This window comes from Oryza brachyantha, chromosome 10 (assembly GCF_000231095.2).
Source record: "Oryza brachyantha chromosome 10, ObraRS2, whole genome shotgun sequence".
Lineage (NCBI taxonomy): Eukaryota > Viridiplantae > Streptophyta > Magnoliopsida > Poales > Poaceae > Oryza > Oryza brachyantha.
Window position 1 is genome coordinate 3,045,778 of NC_023172.2, and position 18,477 is coordinate 3,064,254.

The 18,477-nt window shown below is 42.9% G+C and overlaps 2 protein-coding genes across 12 annotated transcripts; one reads left to right on the top strand and one right to left on the bottom strand.

Moving 5' to 3' along the window:
* The first annotated feature begins 2,502 nt into the window (after positions 1–2,502).
* Positions 2,503–3,432, top strand: LOC121055617 (probable mediator of RNA polymerase II transcription subunit 26c). Its single transcript, XM_040528507.1, has one exon. The coding sequence runs from the start codon at positions 2,531–2,533 to the stop codon at positions 3,323–3,325; it is 795 nt and encodes a 264-aa protein (XP_040384441.1). The 5' UTR covers positions 2,503–2,530; the 3' UTR covers positions 3,326–3,432.
* A 5,905-nt stretch (positions 3,433–9,337) lies between these two features.
* LOC102705750 (probable disease resistance protein At1g58602) lies at positions 9,338–14,213 on the bottom strand. 11 transcript variants are annotated; one of them, XM_006661602.3, is made up of 5 exons: positions 14,036–14,213; positions 10,693–13,538; positions 10,246–10,465; positions 10,021–10,163; positions 9,338–9,617 (listed from the first exon to the last, which is right to left on the bottom strand). In XM_006661602.3, the coding sequence occupies exon 2, from the start codon at positions 13,385–13,387 to the stop codon at positions 10,697–10,699; it is 2,691 nt and encodes an 896-aa protein (XP_006661665.1). In that variant the 5' UTR covers positions 13,388–13,538; positions 14,036–14,213; the 3' UTR covers positions 9,338–9,617; positions 10,021–10,163; positions 10,246–10,465; positions 10,693–10,696. The 11 variants fall into 11 exon arrangements, with proteins under 11 accessions (XP_006661665.1, XP_006661667.1, XP_015697441.1 ...); XM_006661604.3 differs by having other exon boundaries at positions 9,997–10,163; XM_015841955.2 differs by having other exon boundaries at positions 9,777–10,163.
* Between the last annotated feature and the right edge of the window lie 4,264 nt (positions 14,214–18,477).

Consider the following 18,477-nt stretch of genomic DNA (forward strand, 5'->3'; position numbering starts at 1 on the left):
ATCTCCATGGAGAAGAAGAGATCGTGGGCTGATAGGCCCGGCTAAACAATGCCATGTCTTCTCTTGGAACAATGGGCCAATAACTATTGTACTTTACCCAAGCACTTCTCTAACTCTTTCTCCGATAAAAACGTTTAGCACATCGATGAGTTTATTTACTGTGCTAAAGTTGATGGGTTCAAGGTTATTAATGTTATGAAAAAAGCAATTTAGGATTATCTAAAATACGAAATAATACCAGACTCGACTGGATGGCTTGGATTAACGACAACATGAGTCATATGTTTGGATTATAAGATCTATCTAACACTAGCCACATGCATTATAAGTTCTGATATGATTGTCCCTAACCATTAATTCTTATAGCCCACCCGCACGATGATTATTCAACGTGCATCTTCTTAAACTCGATCTTGGTGTTTCCATGTCCAAAGTTATACAATTTAAACTGATAAGCTTATCATCATCACGCATGATTCTTTTTATCCCGTGCTTCGCGTATGATTCTTTTTATCCCGTGGCGAAGCACGGACGTTGTTCTAGTATATATATATATATGAATAGTACATAATTGAGCAGTAAATTACATTGGTCCATTCATCGCTGCTAATTTTAGCACAAACTACTAATGAAAATGAAACTCGACTTAAAGTAAGGAAAAAGAGGAAAGAAACAGGGATCAGGCCAGACGAGCACGGATCGCAAAGCAGGCCAACGTGGCAAACTGTTTAAAACCATCATACTCACTCCGTTTCGCAATGTAAGACTTTTTAGTATTATCTAAATTAATATAGATGCTAATGAATCTAGACACATATATAAACTATATATACTCATCCATGAATGAATTTAGATGAAACTAAAACTACTTACAATATGAAACGGAGGCTGTACTGTTTCCGTACTTATTCTGGCAACGTTGGAGGTTGCCGTGCGATGCGAGGCCATGGCGAGCCCATTAAGCACAAGAAGCTTGCTAGGTCGATCTCCGAGCAGGAAGGCGATCGACGTCGATGCATGGCCGGCCAGGTGTTCAGGAAGTGGGTGAATAACTGAATAATTTTGATTGGAGAGAGTTTCAAAGGAGAGGTTGATTTCAAAGATTTGGATTATAGGATAGGGATTTTTGGTGTCAAGTAATGATGTAAATTGAGATCTTGGCACATAGTTCGTTTTTTTTTCCATACCAAGCATTCTGAGAAATCGTAGAATGATGTAAAAAATCTGAATATATAACTCTCTGGTAAGTTTCATAGTTGAGAAATTTTACATTCCTGGACCATTGCTTTTTCGTACCTATATTTTAGGTACTTTCTCATAGTAATATTCTCGCATGCATAGCCACCTGAGCAGTTTCTGAAACCACAATACCACATACAGCTGAATTTTGTTCATTACATCAATCAAGTCTACTGATGTTATTCCTGTTTACAACATCCAATGTCTACGCCCGGAGAGAGGAACGAACAGGAGCGCGACTCTGCCTGACGGCGACGCCGGGGCGCTGCTTCGCCTTCCCCGGCGCGTTCACCATCTGAATCTTGTCCCCCTTCTTGGCATCTCTGTACCGTCCCTTGGGCTTCTTCCTCGCGGCCTCCAGCTTCGCCTCCTCCATCTCCGGCGGCGCCTCCTTGCGCTTGTTGCGTGGTGTCTTCGTCACGGCCTCTCGCGCCGGCTTTGTAGAGGCCGCCGCGTTCACGTTGACGTGATCAGCCGCCGGAGCAGAGGCCGTCTTGTTCGGCACCGGCGGTTTGCTGCTGCTCAAGTGCTCGTTGACCAGAGCCTTCCAGTTCTTGTAGAGCGCGGTGGCGAGGTCGCGCACCTGCTCCGACGAATGTTTCCTCAGGCCGCTGATGGTCTTGCCGATGTTGGTCGCCTCCAGCGTCTGGAACGTCATCGGCACGGACTGCAGCTCGCGGAGCAACTCGACCACGGCGTCCTCCGACGAGTCGGAACCCGGCCTGCCGCCGCCTTCTTCCCGGACCTCGAGCTTGCTCTTGATCCTCTCGACCACCTCGCCGGCGGAGCTGCCGGAGCCGGATCCATCCCTTACGAACGGATTCTTGTAGGCGGCACAGCGCTCGCCGATCTGGCTCCAGAGCTTTGGCGGGATGGTGTCGCCATCGCGCGCTTGGAAGTCGTCCATGGCGACGTAGATGGCGTTGACCAGCTGCTCGGTTCCCAGAGAGCGAACCAATTCCTTCCACTGCTCCGAGATCTCCACAACACCAGCCATGGCAGCAATGCAAGGTGAGATGGAATGATCGATTCTGTTCTTGGCTTTGTTTCGATCTTGAATGAGCTGGATGGAATTGGCGTCAAGATTTATCGGGGAGAGGAGAGCTCTTCTCCGATTCGAACTCGTGGCGATTCCGAGTTCCCGCATGATTAGAGTAGGAGTCGGAGTCCGCGCGCCGCCATGAAGACGAGTCGGACAAGGCCTCCTCTGCTATAAACTTTGCGCCAGCCATTCCGAATTCCACAAAAGTTGAATTGCTGCAACTCCCAACGCGATCTCGCACCCGCTGCCATGGCCGGCGGCGAGGCAGAGGCGATGGTGAGGGAGATGGTTCGCTCGATGGGAGCCGAGCAGCTCGACGAGGCCATCCGCTTCGCCACCTTCGAGCTCGCGGGGCGCGACATTTCGTTGGAGGAGACCTTCCGGCTCTGCGACGAGCAAGACCTCCGACGAGCCAAGAAACCTGCCACCATGGACGAGACCGAGAGGATCAGGAGCGAGCTCGCCTCCAACTCGTCCGAGGAGGCCGTGGTCGAGTTGCTTCGCGCGCTGCAGGACGTGCCGATGACGTTCCAGACGCTGGAGGCGACCAACATCGGCAAGACCATCAGCGGCCTGAGGAAGCACTCGTCGGAGCAGGTGCGCGACCTCGCCGCCGCGCTCTACAAGAACTGGAAGGCTCTGGTCAACAACCACTTGAGCAGCAGCAGCAGCAGCAAGCAGCCGGTGCCGATCAAGGCGAACGTGGCGGCCTCTACTCCGGCGGCTGATCATGTCAAGGCGAACGCGGCGAACTCTGCAAAGCCGCCGGCACCGAACACCAAGGCAAACACGGCGGCTCCTGACAAGCCGAAGCCAGCGGCGGCGCCGAAGAGCAAGATAATGCAGGCGTTCGTGGCTGAGGCGAGGCTTGCGATGTCAAAGCGGAAGATTCAGGAGGGTTACAAGGATGCATCGTCAGCCAGGAAAAACATCCAGGTGATCGACGCGCCGAGCAAGGTGAACCGGCGTCCGGTCGCCGTCGTCAAGCGGCGGCGGATCACCTCCGCGAGCGCCATGGAGCATCCGCTTCGGACGGATATGTAGAGCTGCATGAGCAGCAGATGGAACATGTTTCACTCTCCCACATCCAGCAATGAACGTATTTGTGTTTTCTTTGATATATGATTTGTCGAACATGTTCCTTGCATGTATCGTACTGTAAGCGAGAAAGCACAGTTTTTTTTTTTCTGGTTCATAGTACTCCCTTCCGTTCATAATAAGATGTTTGACTTTTTTGGTTGTAACGTTTGATCATTTGTCTTGTTTAAGAAATTATGAAAATATCATTTGTTTTAATTGTGACTTACTTTATTATAAAAAAACTTTAAACACGTCTTATCATTTTTTATATTTGTACTAAATTTTTAAATAAGATAAATGGTCAATCGTTACGATCAAAAAAAATCAAACATCTTACATTATGAAACGGAGTTTGTACTGAAGATGACAATAATCCATAGCCCCTTTTTTAGCTTTTGTTTATACTTATAAGCCTTTATTTTAATAATCAATTTTAAATTTGGAGTTAATTTATATGTTTTTATCATAATTTATTTATCATAGTTGACTTTGAGATTGTTATTAACTCACATATAAAAAATTATTCATTATTTACTTTCTGTTTCTAAATATGTCATTCGATTTTTCTTGAAAAAGTGAAAAGATGGCCGGATGACCTATGTATTCTTGATTGTGCTTTTCATGTTTCAATTTTAATCAACAAATATGTTTTGACAAAAAAAATCAACCATACATTTCTATTCATGTCATGGTCCAAAAAAATAGCCAAACACATGGCATACACAAAGTTCTTAGCGCTGGACTTAATGGTTCATGATGCACAGGCCGTGGACTATAACCATTTGAAGTAGACATGGCAATTTGTTGGAAAAATAGAAAAAAAAAAGCAAGGACACATTCTCTGATTTTGGCACATTCGTACATTATCTGAAAATAGACGAACGTCAGCTTCTTCTGAAACAGGATGTGACAAGTTCCACAGTAATTTTCTTACGCATAACCGAACTGATACAGCATATTTATGAAACTAGATATAACTGAGCTCTGTTCATTACATCATCATTACTATCAATTCATATAATGAGATTCAGTACGTAAACCTCCGATTTTGTATTAGACGCTATTGACTTTTCGGTATATGATTAGCTATTCATCTCGTTTAAAACATTTATATACTTATTAATTATTTTTTACTATTTGTTTTAAGTATTTTTCTCATCTTTACCACTGTTTTCTATGTAAAATTTGGTACCTCTTGGTACCTTAGATACTAGAAGGTCGATACCAAATTTTACGTAGAAAATAGTGATACCTCCTGGTACCTTCTCAAAGATGATAAAATTTCTCTTTGTTTTATCACTAAATGTATTTTAAGCTTGACTTATATTTCTGCATCTGTGTAAAAATATTTTGAATAAGATAAATGATCTAATATAGATTTAAAAGTGAATAACATTGAACAAAAAAAATGCAGGGAGTATGAACTAAATTTTGTTCACTAAATCAGCTTTGGTGTGCCTTGTAAACAACGGAAGGGGTCGGTCTACTATGCGACTGATCCTACGATTCTTACTGTGCCGCAAACACGTTCTCACGTTGTTAGCTCTCATGTGATCTTTCTTTTTACCACACAGCGTCAGTGCCACGCGGTGGATAGGTTTTTGACCATTGTGCTAGCTAGGCTTTTCATTTTATGTCCAATACATCCCCTGTACGTATAAACATTCGGTACATACAATTTAATTATGCAAATAAAAGTCAAACTTTTTACTCATAAACTTTATTCACAAAATCGTGCTAAAATTCCTTCTGAGAAATTATATGCCACCACAAGATAATAAATAGATGAAAAAAACGGTTGGGCTAAAAAGAATCAAGCGCCATATTCATCCATTCTGCCATAGCCCACCTGGCCCATGTGAAAATTGGGTTGTTTTCTATTTTGGTTGATCATCTAGGGTGTGTTAATTTGGTGCTTTGGACAGTCCTAGCCTGGGCCGTATCACTGAACCAGGATGAGCTAATCTTGGTTTAGATATACATTTTCCGTATATTTGGTATGGTGTGCTAGTTCAGCTTAGCTATAAGGAGAAGTTGTTTGGTTTTGTGTATTTGGCTTAGTCTAGCACTTTGAAGCCAATAGGATGCAACTACGTGAGCCTTTTTCTACTGCCACCAGCCATGCTAGAGGGAAACAAAGCTAGAACTCGTTTCTGCAGGGCCAGGTGCTGGATTGCCTTTTGCACCACTTGGGACATGCTCATGTGACTACCCAGGCAACCAAACACAGATACTTCACATGCATGGAGCCTGAGTGAAACCTGTGCAGCGTATCACACACTCTTAGGAGCCGATACATGTAGGATCGTGGGGTACACATGAGCATGTTGCACCGAAGTATGTATGCGAGAGCACTCGCGCAAAAAGATTTTCTGATGTAGTACATGCATGGTGAGTGAGGACTAGACATGTGTATGCTAATCTTTAATGTTTATTAGTTTTTAGTGTGAAATCATTACAGCTAAACTGGAACAGGCCATAATTATAAATCTAATCTTTAACGGTTCCTGTTTAACGGGTTTTTTACGGTTCCTACTAAAGAACCATTAGTGATTACTTGTAACGACTTCCAATCAAGAAATGTTTATGCATTAGATAGGATCAACGCGCTCCCATGCCAATCACTCCACCTATATAGCCATGCTTCAACTCTATTTTTCTACTCCACATGCAGAGGCAGATTTAGCATGGGGACGACGGGATCTCAAGCCTCTGTTATCCCCGTTAAAGTTATTAGAGTTCCCACGAAGACCTTTGTTACTCCACGTGCTCCAAGGCATTTTATTTCTTCTGCCAACATATTTTGAGTGCCACTCTATTGGCAACAACAGAGTGCGGCCTGAGGCCTCCCTTCTACGTGCCTTGAAATGGTGGGGAAGACGGGGGGCTATCGAATCTGACTGCTCCAAGTTTAGATCATACCGGTCTTTGACACTTCGAGCTTTGGAGTCATTGATTTGGTAAGGTATGGCAATGTGGTGATGATAGTGCATGGAATCAAGAAGTTCTTGCTCAGCAACCTTGGTCTCACCTGCAGCATTGCGATTGTGAGATCAACCAGCCAGGGACACCAAACGATGAGAAGCAAATGTCAACGGTGCGTCACTTTTACATTTTTTGAGTTATGCCAATATGTAATGTAAGTTCAGAGTTTGTATAAACAGTTAGAGACCATGGATTCAGTAGTATTTCAAGAACAATTAGAGATTAACCATCCAAAAATAGATAACCAAATGTCTATAGTGGTTCAATAAACTGTTAGAGACAATCATTTTCAACTATTGGTAGTGTGGTTTTCTGTACTAGTATGTGGTAGAACTTTACAGCATAATTTTTAATTGGAATTTGATTAATTTATTTTAAGAATTGAAATGCTAAATCCTATTTATGCTGATTTGATAAAGGCAAGTATTAAAAGCTAAATCGATTGTAGCCAAAGATATATGTGAACCGATAGACAAAGATAGGGGTAGTAGATGTATTTAGCAACAACAAATGAAATATAATTAGCTACTAAAGTTGGTAGAACCCTATCACATTGGTCCATTCATCGCTGCTAGTTTTACCACAAACTAGGAAATAAACAGGGATTAGGCTAGCATAGCACGAATCGCAAAGCAGACGGGCCTAACGTGGCAACTGTTTCAAACCATCGTTCTTGTTTCCCTCCTTATTTTGGCTACGATGGAGGTTGCCATGAGAGGCAGGTAGTGAGAACGCGTTCCGTTTGCTCAACGATCCTCCTTGTAACGGCTCGCCGGCTACATGACTGCCTACAAATACCGGCCATGGCGAGCTCATTCAGCACACCATTCCTGAGCTACAGCCACAAGCAAGAGCCTAACGCACAGCACAGGAAGCTTGCTGAGATCCCGGAGCAGGAAGGCGATCGACGTCGATCATGGCCGGCCAGGTGTTCACCGTCCGCGACGTGCTGTACATGTACAGCGACGCCCGCACCGCCTACGACCGCTTCATCGGCATGGGCATCAACCCCGGGCAGGCGCGCAACGCGGTGGCGCTGCTGGTGTGGCTGGACCAGTGCAACGTCCCGGCCATCCAGCACCTGCCGGGGCTGAGCCCCGCCGCCGTCAGCCTCGTCGCGGCGGAGGCCAACTCGGTGCTGGACTGCCTCCGCTGGCCGGAGCCCGTGGTGCCGGCCATCCCGCTCATCTCCGCGCTCTGCCAGGACGGCGACGTTGACCCGCGCTTCTTCGCGTTCCACCAGGACCTGGTGGTGCGCGGCGTCGCCGACATCCTCGACGGCGTGGGCTCGCTCATCTTCGACGACCACCTGAACAAGATGCTGCGCCGCTACCAGACCGGCCTCGTGGGCAACCCGCCGGAGCTGATGGCGACCTACAGCTGCCTCCCCGTGGCCGTGCCGGAGGACTGCCGCTCCATGTTCATCACCTTCTCCAGGGGTGCTCCCATAGACCGCGAGGAGATCTTCGAGTACTTCAGACAGTGAGTGATCTATCTCTTCAGTTAATCCATGGATTATATATATTGCATGGATGCATGCATTGACACGCACTGACGACGATACGTACGTACGTGCAGGAAGTGGGGCGATTGCGTGGTGCGTGTGCTGATGGAGAAGACATCGGGGGGATCGCAGGCAATGTATGGGCGTATCATCTTCCGGAGCGAGGCGTTTGTGCAGCTGGTGCTCAACGGCGAGCGCCTCGTCAAGATCACCATCCGCCATCGCCAGATTTGGCTCCGCAAGTACGTTCCGAGGCCTGCAGCAACCCACAACCAGAATTAATCCATCCATCCATCCAGGGCATACATCCAGCTAGCTAACTAGTAGCTTCCTTGATTTCAATGTACCAACGTTTGGCCCAGTTTTCAATTGTACCCAAGGCCCAGCAGGAATTCTGCAACAGATTACTCCTCCAGTCATATTCCATGTATTAGCATTCTTTTTTATCAATGGATCACTCCTTTTTTTTTCATACTGTATCATTATTGCTGCCTCCGTTTTTTCTATTTGATTTGATACCGTTGATTTTGGTTCTACGTTTGACCACTCGAATTATCAACGATATTTATATAATTCTTATCTTTTCTAATTTGATTTTTATTAAAAGAAACTCTAAGCATGACTTATAATTTTGCATAGTTGCAAAAAATTAAAGAAACCAAACTGTCAAACGTATATCCAAAAGTCAACAATATTGAATAAAAGAAATTTGATGGAGTATTTTTCCATTTACAAGACTAGGTGAACTATATATACAACAGCCACTTCTTTCCATATTGCCACCGTTATGGCCATCGAATCTGATCTGAGATCCTCAATGAGGACGACGTTAACACGATGAGCCGTAGTTCATGTGAAGGTCTTCTCGCCTTTGCCAAAGGAGACCCTGGGATGTTGTTGACTGTTGAGGCGCACGACCAGGGACTGCCAAAACGCAAGAACAAATGTTCCCAATAATGGCTTTAATTATGAAGGACACGACACCAAACTGCACCATCATGGTCAGCCCAAGAGCTAAGCTTGGTTTTCACCCGTAGAATTCTAACCATGATATGAATGTTAGCATACCGTGATGTCAACAATAAACATGTATAATATCTATCTTGGGCACACGAGCAATCATTTTTTTTCCCACACATTCGATTTATTTAAAATATGCAGTTGGAAGACTACAAATAGTTGATTACGGACTAGTTGTTTCTTGATTGTGAACATGTACGGGACATACATTTGATGTTCGTCATGATGTTTGACAAAGTATGTTCACTACAAATAGTTGGGAGTACTTTATCCTACTGTTTCTTGCAAACATTGAGGTTTTGTTTTGTGAAGACGGATCACTCCGACCTACAAGCTAGGATGCACATATACAGGGTTCACGGTATCGCCGATAGGGTGTTCACCACCACCAGCAGTAGCGTGGTTACCATATGGTAACATTGAAAAACCATGAAAACTATGACAAATTCATGTATATAGCCATGCAAAACCATCATAAAATTTACTGGGCAATTGGCACGCCAACTGGAACACCCTTCCATTTTATTGGGCAAATATCAGGTAGTGCCGGAGTTATATATATCTTCAGCTAGTATGTGTAAAGATATAACAATGACTAATACAAATATCTCTGCTATAGCTAAAATGGAAGGGCTTGTCTTCCTCCTTCCCTGCCGCCTGGCCCTCCAGCTGACAATCTGGTACCAAATTGTTGGCTGCCACACAGTCTAGGAGTCCACTCCAGCCAGTTGAACAAAAGAAATTGAACTGTAGAATCACAGAGAAAAAGTGTACTAACAATTTTTTTGTGCTACGAATATTCTGAAAAAATGACAGAAGCAACTTAGCTTGCTGATACTGCTAACCATTAATTGATCCTTTTACATTCAGAAACTTTAAAAACACTTAAATTTACGCTACACGAACCTGACAAATTCTTAAGTGATAGCTTTGTTAGAAGTTTCCCCAAATATATATAGCATCTTTCTCGCTTGCTTTTTTAAGAGACATCTTCTATGCGCAATAAAAATGAGTATACAATTAGTTAACTAGCACACCCTATTACATACTAACTATTCTGCTTTCTACAAAAAACTAGATCGTTTGGTCTCTGATCTACAGAAAGCAACTCACATTACATACTTACAGCAAATGGAATTCTGCTGCTTACTTGAGGAAGAAATAAAGCCCATTGTGCCATGTTCTCCACATTGCTGTTTTCCTCCCATCGGCAAAGGATGGTGGGGTGGCTTGTATGGCCCAAGCAGTTCTACCAGTGCCAATGCTGCTGCAGTTGCTAGGCTAGGAGGAGATCTGCATTGGCGAACCCAGAACAAATATTACCAGGGATCCAAAACATACAGATGATCTACTTATTGACTAATATAGCAATTACCATAGTATAAATTAATTAGAAATGAATAGTCTATCCGGGGTCATGTGCACCAGGCACCAGGGAGGATGTACGTCCCTTGAGATCTGGACACCAATTCTGCCGCAGTTCTACCTCGACATCTTGGGACTGCATCGAAGAGGTCGAAATGGTAATGGATGGTTGAGTGTGAGGTTTGCCTCTGAAAGATTGGACGGTCTTTGTTTTCAGATGACCTGGCATTCTGTATTGCAGGGAAACCCTCCGGTTTAATATATTAGAAGATAGATCAGATGTACTGTTAATCACAATGCATCTTCAGGAATAACAAAAATGTTCAGTAGATCTGCATGAGGCTAAGTCAAATATAAGTGAGTTATCAAATGGGGAAAGAATAACAAAAATGCTTCCTTCTAAGTTGTAACTAGATAAGCATGGAAATGAATTTAGTTGGGGCATCAGGGCACTTACAAATTCAGTTACTGGACGTTTGTTCCTCATCAACTGAGATCACGACACGGCATCTCCTCTCCCTGGATGCCTCATGATCATCAGCAGAGAGCTGAGGCATGCAAATCAGACGAAGCTCTACCAAATCATCCAACCGGTCAAGCACATTAGAAATGCTCCTCAGCTTGGTACACTTGTTGAGGGTCAAAATGGCAAGAAGTGCCATGGATCCCTGCTGCAAATTCCACTCCTCCAAATCGAGATCCTCAAGTATCAAACTGCGCAATGCAAGGAATCCCTCAGAAGAACAGGTTATGCTCTTTCCTGTGTATGATGAGTTAACAATTTCGAGCACTTCAAGACGTGGAAGTCTTTCCAGAATTGGCATTGGATCATCATTTAGGACATTGGGGCAAGATATCTTGAGCTGCAACAGAAAGTCCGGGAATAGATTCTGATGCGGAAGCACATCGTTCAGAACGTGAAGCCTTTTAAAACACCCACACAATTCTAAACCAACAACTTCGGACTCTAAGGCATCTACCCTAATATCCCATGTGTATTTATTTTCTTGAGTCTCTTTGCCCTTCACATGTTTAGTAGAAGCTATCCCTAAGCACCAGGAAACTTGTTGGCTCATTTTCTGCAGAGACCTGATTGTTCTTTTCCATGTCGGAGTATCACACTGCATTACGGAAAATACATAGAGAGTCTGCAAGCTTAGTTTTGTTCTAATCTCCATGGCTTTCCAATGCAGTACTCGGTAAACATGAACATGCTTTAGTACTGGGATACTCCAGAGGGAACTTGGAAGTGACTTGACAGTAGCTTTACTTGCCTCTAAAATTTGCAAGTTTCTAAGACCTTTCATATAAGAAGGGAACATGAAAACTGTAGTACCTTCTAAACCCAGGTATCTCAAATGTACCAATTTGTTTATGTCTTCAGGCAAGGTACATTCCTGTAGGGAACTGCAAAAATGAAGAACCCTCAACAAATGCAACCCTTTGAAAGAAAACAGACCTTTGCCATCAGGGTTGAAGGCCAGCAGAGAACGGAGATTGCAAAGAGAGTTTCCCAATTCATCAGCAAAGTAACCATGAAATGCTACACGGTAACACCTTTGCTCATCTGCATAAGAAGTCTCCACATCTGTGTCGCACGTGCAAACTTTCAAGAAACCTTCTTTCCTTGCTTGTCCAATTCCCCACTCACGCAACACATCATGAACTTTTACTGTCTGTATCCATCCAATGTTTTTACTTCTTCCTTCAATTTGGATCATACATCTCCGTGCCAGCTCTTCTACATATCTATAGGCAACTTCTTCTTGTGTATATCCTCTTATATTTGGGACAAATCCCTCAGCAATCCACATCTTTTTAAGAGCATGAACAGTGATAGGGTAGTCCTCTGGAAAGGATGCAGTATAAAGAAAGCAAACTTTAAGGTTATTTGGCATATTGTGATAACTTAGAGCTAATATACGTCCAACATCGCCCTCCTTTTTCATGATTTCCCAGTCAACACTAGCAGCCATTTGCTCCCATGTATGAATATTGTGATTTCGTGAGAGGAAGCAACCTAAAACCACTAGAGCAAGTGGCAAGCCATTGCATTTCTTGGCAAGCTTTTTCCCCACCACCTCAAGTTCTGTGATACTATTCACTTGTGTATCAACTGTAAATGCCTTCTTCTGGAAAAGCTCCCAGCTCTTATCTTCGTCTAATAGGTCAGGTGTATGAATTCGCAGGTTTGATTTCGGATGTTTTCCAACCTCCATATCACGAGTAGTCAAAATTATTCTACTTCCATTTACATTGTTAGGAAATACTGATTTTATCTTGTCCCAGGTATCTGTTGTCCAGATGTCATCCAAAACAACAAGATAACGCTCTTCATTCAAAATTTCAAAGAGAACAACCAAAAGCTCTGTCTCACTATAGATGTTTAGAAACAGAGTCTTTTTCTCGCTTTCATTTCCAATGCCCCTGATCTGTCTCACGAGCTCTCGTAAAAGTTCGACGACAGAATACTTTGGAGAGATGGATATCCAGCCGTAATTGTGAAAATAACCTTCAGCTATGACTGACCTATAAGCTAGTTTTGCAAGTGTTGACTTCCCAGCCCCTGCTTGACCAACAATCGATATGACAGTTAGATTCATGCTATTTTGGTCAAGCAAATAGTTCTTAATCTGTTCGATTTCATGATCAAATCCAACTATATCCATGCCTTGATCGACAACGGGAGACACAAGCCTTTGTGCATAGAAATCATCATCCTCCCTAAAAATGGGTTGTGCTTCCATCAAACTGTTAGAGTTAACTGTGTTGTATCTTTGGTAACGCTCAAAAATCTCATTAATATCCTTTCTTATAACTTCTATCTTTTTGCCAACCTCACGGAGATCAATGGAATCACCAATGATGTGAGTATATTTTGATAGAGAACTCTTTCTCCTACAAATAAAACGAGCATTGTCGATAACCTCTTCTACCCGGTATGCAACATCTCGAATATCACTGGCCAGATTTCTCATCATGTTGTTTCCTTCCAAACATTTGGCATCCACAACATTTAAGAAGCATTGCATCTGGCTGAGTTCTGCTTTCATGGTTGATACTTGTCGAGGAACATCACTTAAAAAGGCAGCTTCTTGGATCACAAAGTCACCAAGTCTCTGCAACACTGAGGAAACTACTGATGCTGTCATTATTAATTAGTTGAATGGATCCAACATTATAGTAGATGGAGAAAGTTGCCTAGCCAGTAAAATCATCAGCTCTCGTTGTTTACCAATACATTTGATGAAATCCCACTGTGATATTAACATCCATATTGAGAGGGCAATAGATATATCTTCCCTAGGTTCAATGTAAAATAATTTTCGTTAAAGCTATGCAGAAAATTTCAATAAAAAGTTTTAGAAGGAAGTTGCTGCTCTGCTGCTCGATGGACATAATTAATCCAGCAGAATTATTTTTTCTTGGAATAAGGTCGCGAAGAAATCGTCAAGGAAATTGGCAACAGTCCTGACGGGTGGTTATACAAAGTAAAATCTTATAAAATACAGACCCGACAGAAAAAAAATAAAAAAGAAAAAAAAACAAGGAAATATCCCCTTCAGCACTCTGGAGAGGAACTATACCTATTCCAATAGTTAATCCTTTTGGAGTACTCGTTTTCTCGACCGGACCATGATATTACAACCATATTACCTTTAGATATGAGGAATCATTAGAGCTAGCCAGGCTAATCCTACCAAGAAATCAGTTCTTCAACGTAAACCTCGAAACTACACAACTAGCAAAGCATCGGTACAGTAAGAAACTGAATCTTTAAAATTGGGATCAGGAATTACCACGCCAATGGATGAGCGAGAGGGGATTGCAGCTGGGAGAAGAGATATCGGACGGATTTGGATAAAGGAGCCGGAAGCCCCAAATCGACCTGTTCTGGTGTTCTACGCCTGGTCTGCGGCAGTCGTCGACTATCAGGGTTCAAGACAAAAGATGGAAGCGAACATGGACACTTTTCTTTCTGAACACTACCCCTCATACCATATGTTCCAAAGTTACGAAACTGGCCTTTGTATTGGTTGCATTTTTCGTGTGGACAGCTCCAATGAAATAACCATTTTTGTGGTTTTCTTGTTTATTTTTGAAATAAAATTGGGATATGAAAAGTATGAAAAGATGTTGATAGAAAGATAAAAAAGTTAAAGGAATCCGAGACCCACATAGGAGTGCCATCACTCTCAACAATTATTCCCCCTCGTTACTTTAAATCCTCGAACAAAATATCACATAAAGGACCATCTGGTACATCTGGCTAAGACCTAAAATTTTAGAGAGGTGGATCACTATCATTTAACTTAAAGTTAGAAGCTTGTGAGACCGAAAGGTAGAGGTAGGTTGATTTGCTGTGTGTGGTGTGTTGAGATTTTGTTTTGTTGTCAAACTGTTAAGTCTGTCCCAGTGTCGGTGCTAATCTTGACCTTTTGTGGCCAGCGTATACTTTGAGTGCCATTAGATGCTGTTTTATTTTTTTCTTCCAATGCTCTCCTTTGTGCTTGGTCTCTAAAACCGGTAATCCCGGTCCCCTATAAACACTTTTCTAGCTTTAGTGAAAAGCAGGGCTTAGGCCTTTCTCTAAAAAAAACATCTGGCTAAGACGCAAGGACGGATCTAAAAAAGTTCTAAAGCATAGGTAAATTTTATTATATCAAGTATTTACTTTAAAACCTTTATCTTAGATTAATAAAACAGAAATGCTAGTGGATAGTCTCCCCTCCTTGCATCCACGTACGAGACGACTCCAATGACAACAGCAAAAGAGCACGTGGAGCATCACCGTCTAAATATGTTAGATCATTGTTGCAGACATGTTTAGATATAACTTTGTGTCTAATACTCTATAGGTATAGCTTGGTACCAACCTAGTATACATAAGAGCAGTTGGTATCGATAAATATAAACTAGTACCACTAAGATACATATCTAGTACCTACATAATATCATTCCATTCGAACATGATACCGCACTATAGCAGCCACAGTACGATCCTATGTCGATACTATCTTGTCATTAGTCATTACCAATAGGTAGGGGTGGGAATGAGTCAAGATCCGTGGATTCTTTCACAACCCTATTTAATTCTTTAAAAATTTTTAGCTCAAAACTTTATACAATTTTACTTTAACCTGATTTAAATCCGGCCCTTAAATTTTTTAGGCAAAATGGTTGGGTCCATTACCACCCCTACCAATAGGATATCAACTGATACCACCCTAGTATCAGTTGGTATCAATTAAGTATCAACCGGTACTGTCCTAGTATTATTTGGTATCGCTGTAGTATCAGATTTGATAACGGTGATATATCATGTTTTGATTCCTCACATCTTTGTTAGCTTTCAAAGCTACCAAAACTGAATTTTGAAACCCTGGAAAAAGATAAAGGTAAAGAAATTTCGACATAACACTCACTTATCTACGTTTGTGTCCACAAGTTTCAAATGCATTTACCATGCACACTAATCAACAAATGTTAAAAGATTGTACAATGCACTCTTAATATAGCCATATATAAGCTCAACTTCAGATTCATAGTATGTAGGAGTAGAAAAGGAGAAAATATGGACAAAACTATACCCTTCAAACCGTTTTTTTGTTTCTTGTTATGTCTAAATTATACTCCAGTCATCTGTATATTTGTATATTCTTACTTTAAACAGATTCATAGTATATTTATTATCTCCCACTCTCTCCTTTCCCCTTCTCTTTCTCTCTCTCTCCCTCCTGGCGGCCTGCCTCTCCTGTTCCATCTCCTTTTCTCTTCTCCTCGTGCAGGCACATCTTCTCCCTCGGCCTGTGTCACGCCGGCCTGTTCCCTCCTTCCTCCTGTCCATGTGAGTGCCCCGGAGTGCAGCCAGTTGAACCCCGGCCTCAACCTGTGGCCACCGACAAGGTGTGCCCATGCAGCTAGGGATGATAATCTGGGTACGGGTACCCAGGATACGTGTATGGGTATGATTTTTTACCTGTGGGTAGTACCTGTACCCAATTCGAATCAACACAGGTATGGGTATGGGTATTGTTCCCCACCCACGGATAATCCGTTGGGTACTCGAATGTAGCCCCATATATTGAATTTTGGCTAAAAACTTATTATGTTATTTTTGTAATAATATTTATGATGTACTCTATTGTGACATATGTCTTGAACTTTTGATGTGTTATGCAATATTGAATGGTTGAATCAAAACATTTGATAATGTGTTATGTGTTGTTATTATTGCTACGATTAGTTTGTTGTATTGTTAGAATATTTTATTATAAGCAATATATTGTATTTGTTGAACTTTTCATGTGTGATACAATATTGTATTATAAGCAGTATGTTTAGTTTGTTGTATTTATTGAAATGATTATTTTGATGTGTTTTTGACATATAAAATGATAGACCCGACGGGTACCCGATACCCGCCCGCTACCCGACGGGTACGGGTATCAAATTTTACCCGTGGGTATGGGTACAGGTAGAAAATTCTACCCATGGCCTTCAAGTTGGTGGGCGGGTAATTGCTCTACCCACCCCGAACCCGACCCATTGCCATCCCTACATGCAGCACACCTACACAGATGGGGCCATGTCAATCCCAATGTGTCAAGCTGGCTTCGTGTTTCTCCCTTCGCGCTTGATAGTACCTACGCCGACGAGCTGCCTTTGGCCTCCGCACCGACCCACGTGGGCCCTATCTCCAGCGGGCGCCGACGGCACCACACCACCGTACTATCGTCTTGCCTATCAGCCTCACCATATTGCGTAGCTCTTCGTCATCTTCTTCACTCTCTCTCTCATTCGATAGCCCGTCACCGCCCAACCCGGCCACCACTATTCATATTATGCATGCTTGCCTACCATCATCCTTGCCACCCTGGCTCCATTGCCAATGCTGTCCAATCTACCGCTTGATACCGCAATGCCTCTTTCATTGCCTGAGCTTTGAGCTCGGTGCCACATCGTGCCACCGCCTTACTGCACCACGGCCTCTCCACAACCGCTTCTCTCTTGCTATAAATTTCCACCATCGCCTTCCTAGTCCGCGCCCATTGACGTTCTCTCTTTCCGTTCTCTATCCCGCCATACACCATTGTCATTGGTGCATCTCTTCTTCTTAGTTGTGGGCTCCATCCTCCCTATTTCTCTTGATTCACGACTTCACATCCTTCCATTGCCTTTGCCTCTTCCATTCGCTGCCCAAAATGTTATCGATGGTGACCTAACATCGCCGGCTGCACCCAAGCCCGCCGCTATCCGTCGCCAGCCCCCTCCCTACCCCTTCCCCACAATTCGAGTTAGCCAGTCCAGTCGTTACACTCTCCTCAGGCTGTGATCGTTCACCGATGCACCATTAGTTGTCGATCAACCCTGCGATCAACACCTATAAGTCTGCACTAGGTCCCTCCAATGCTAGCTTAGCGCCTCAGCCAGGCCAGTCGACTAAGGGCAGACGGAGCCTTGGGTCAGCTTGTGCTACCCAAAACCCTAGCAGGCATCGGCCACCTTCCCTCCCGAGCCGAAACAAAAATCTGGCCGACAAGCCAATTAACTTTCACCTGAAACAAACAAAGTCCATATCATGTCCTCATGTCCCAAATCAGTCTCAGCCCACAAATAAATAAAGTGCATATTACTTGCATGGTCTAGCCCAGCCAACCTTGGAGCGTAGGCCCTTTACCACTCCTCTCTAAATAAACTATTATGTCTCCCTCCTCCATGGACTCCACCTGTCAGTCTTTGCTTTTTTATTACCTTTTTTAGAAATCCTTTAATTCTTTTTCACAATATTCCGAAAAAGTAAATAATCTTCAGAAATTCATATATTTTTATCCATAGCTCCAATAAATCTCATTCAAGTCTCCATTTTTTTTTTCTAAAATTGAGATCTATCTAATGGCACGACAGGTTACTAATAATATTACTTTTTTTTAGGTTTTTTTGTGTGGTTTTTGCTATTGCACATAGTCGATGTCGACGGAAATTATTTTAGATGTTTTTTCTTGAAGCTTTCAAAGACAAACACCCGAGCCAAGTTAGCCTTGAACATGTTGAACGCGTATTCTAAATTAAAATCATTTTATCATGGATCATGCATGAATTAGGAATCCGTGGTCACTAATCGACTCGATAGGCCCTGAACCAATTGTAATCACTGCCTGCCCTTGACTGATTGATTCTCCTGAACCCTTGTCAACCCTTTGTCGTCTTTATACTTGTGCTACCTAAACACGAGTGTTAA

Coding starts and splice junctions, on each gene's coding strand:
- LOC121055617 (XM_040528507.1), top strand. CDS start 2,531: ATGGCCGGCGGCGAGGCAGAGGCGATGGTGAGGGAGATGGTTCGCTCG.
- LOC102705750 (XM_006661602.3), bottom strand. CDS start 13,387: ATGACAGCATCAGTAGTTTCCTCAGTGTTGCAGAGACTTGGTGACTTT.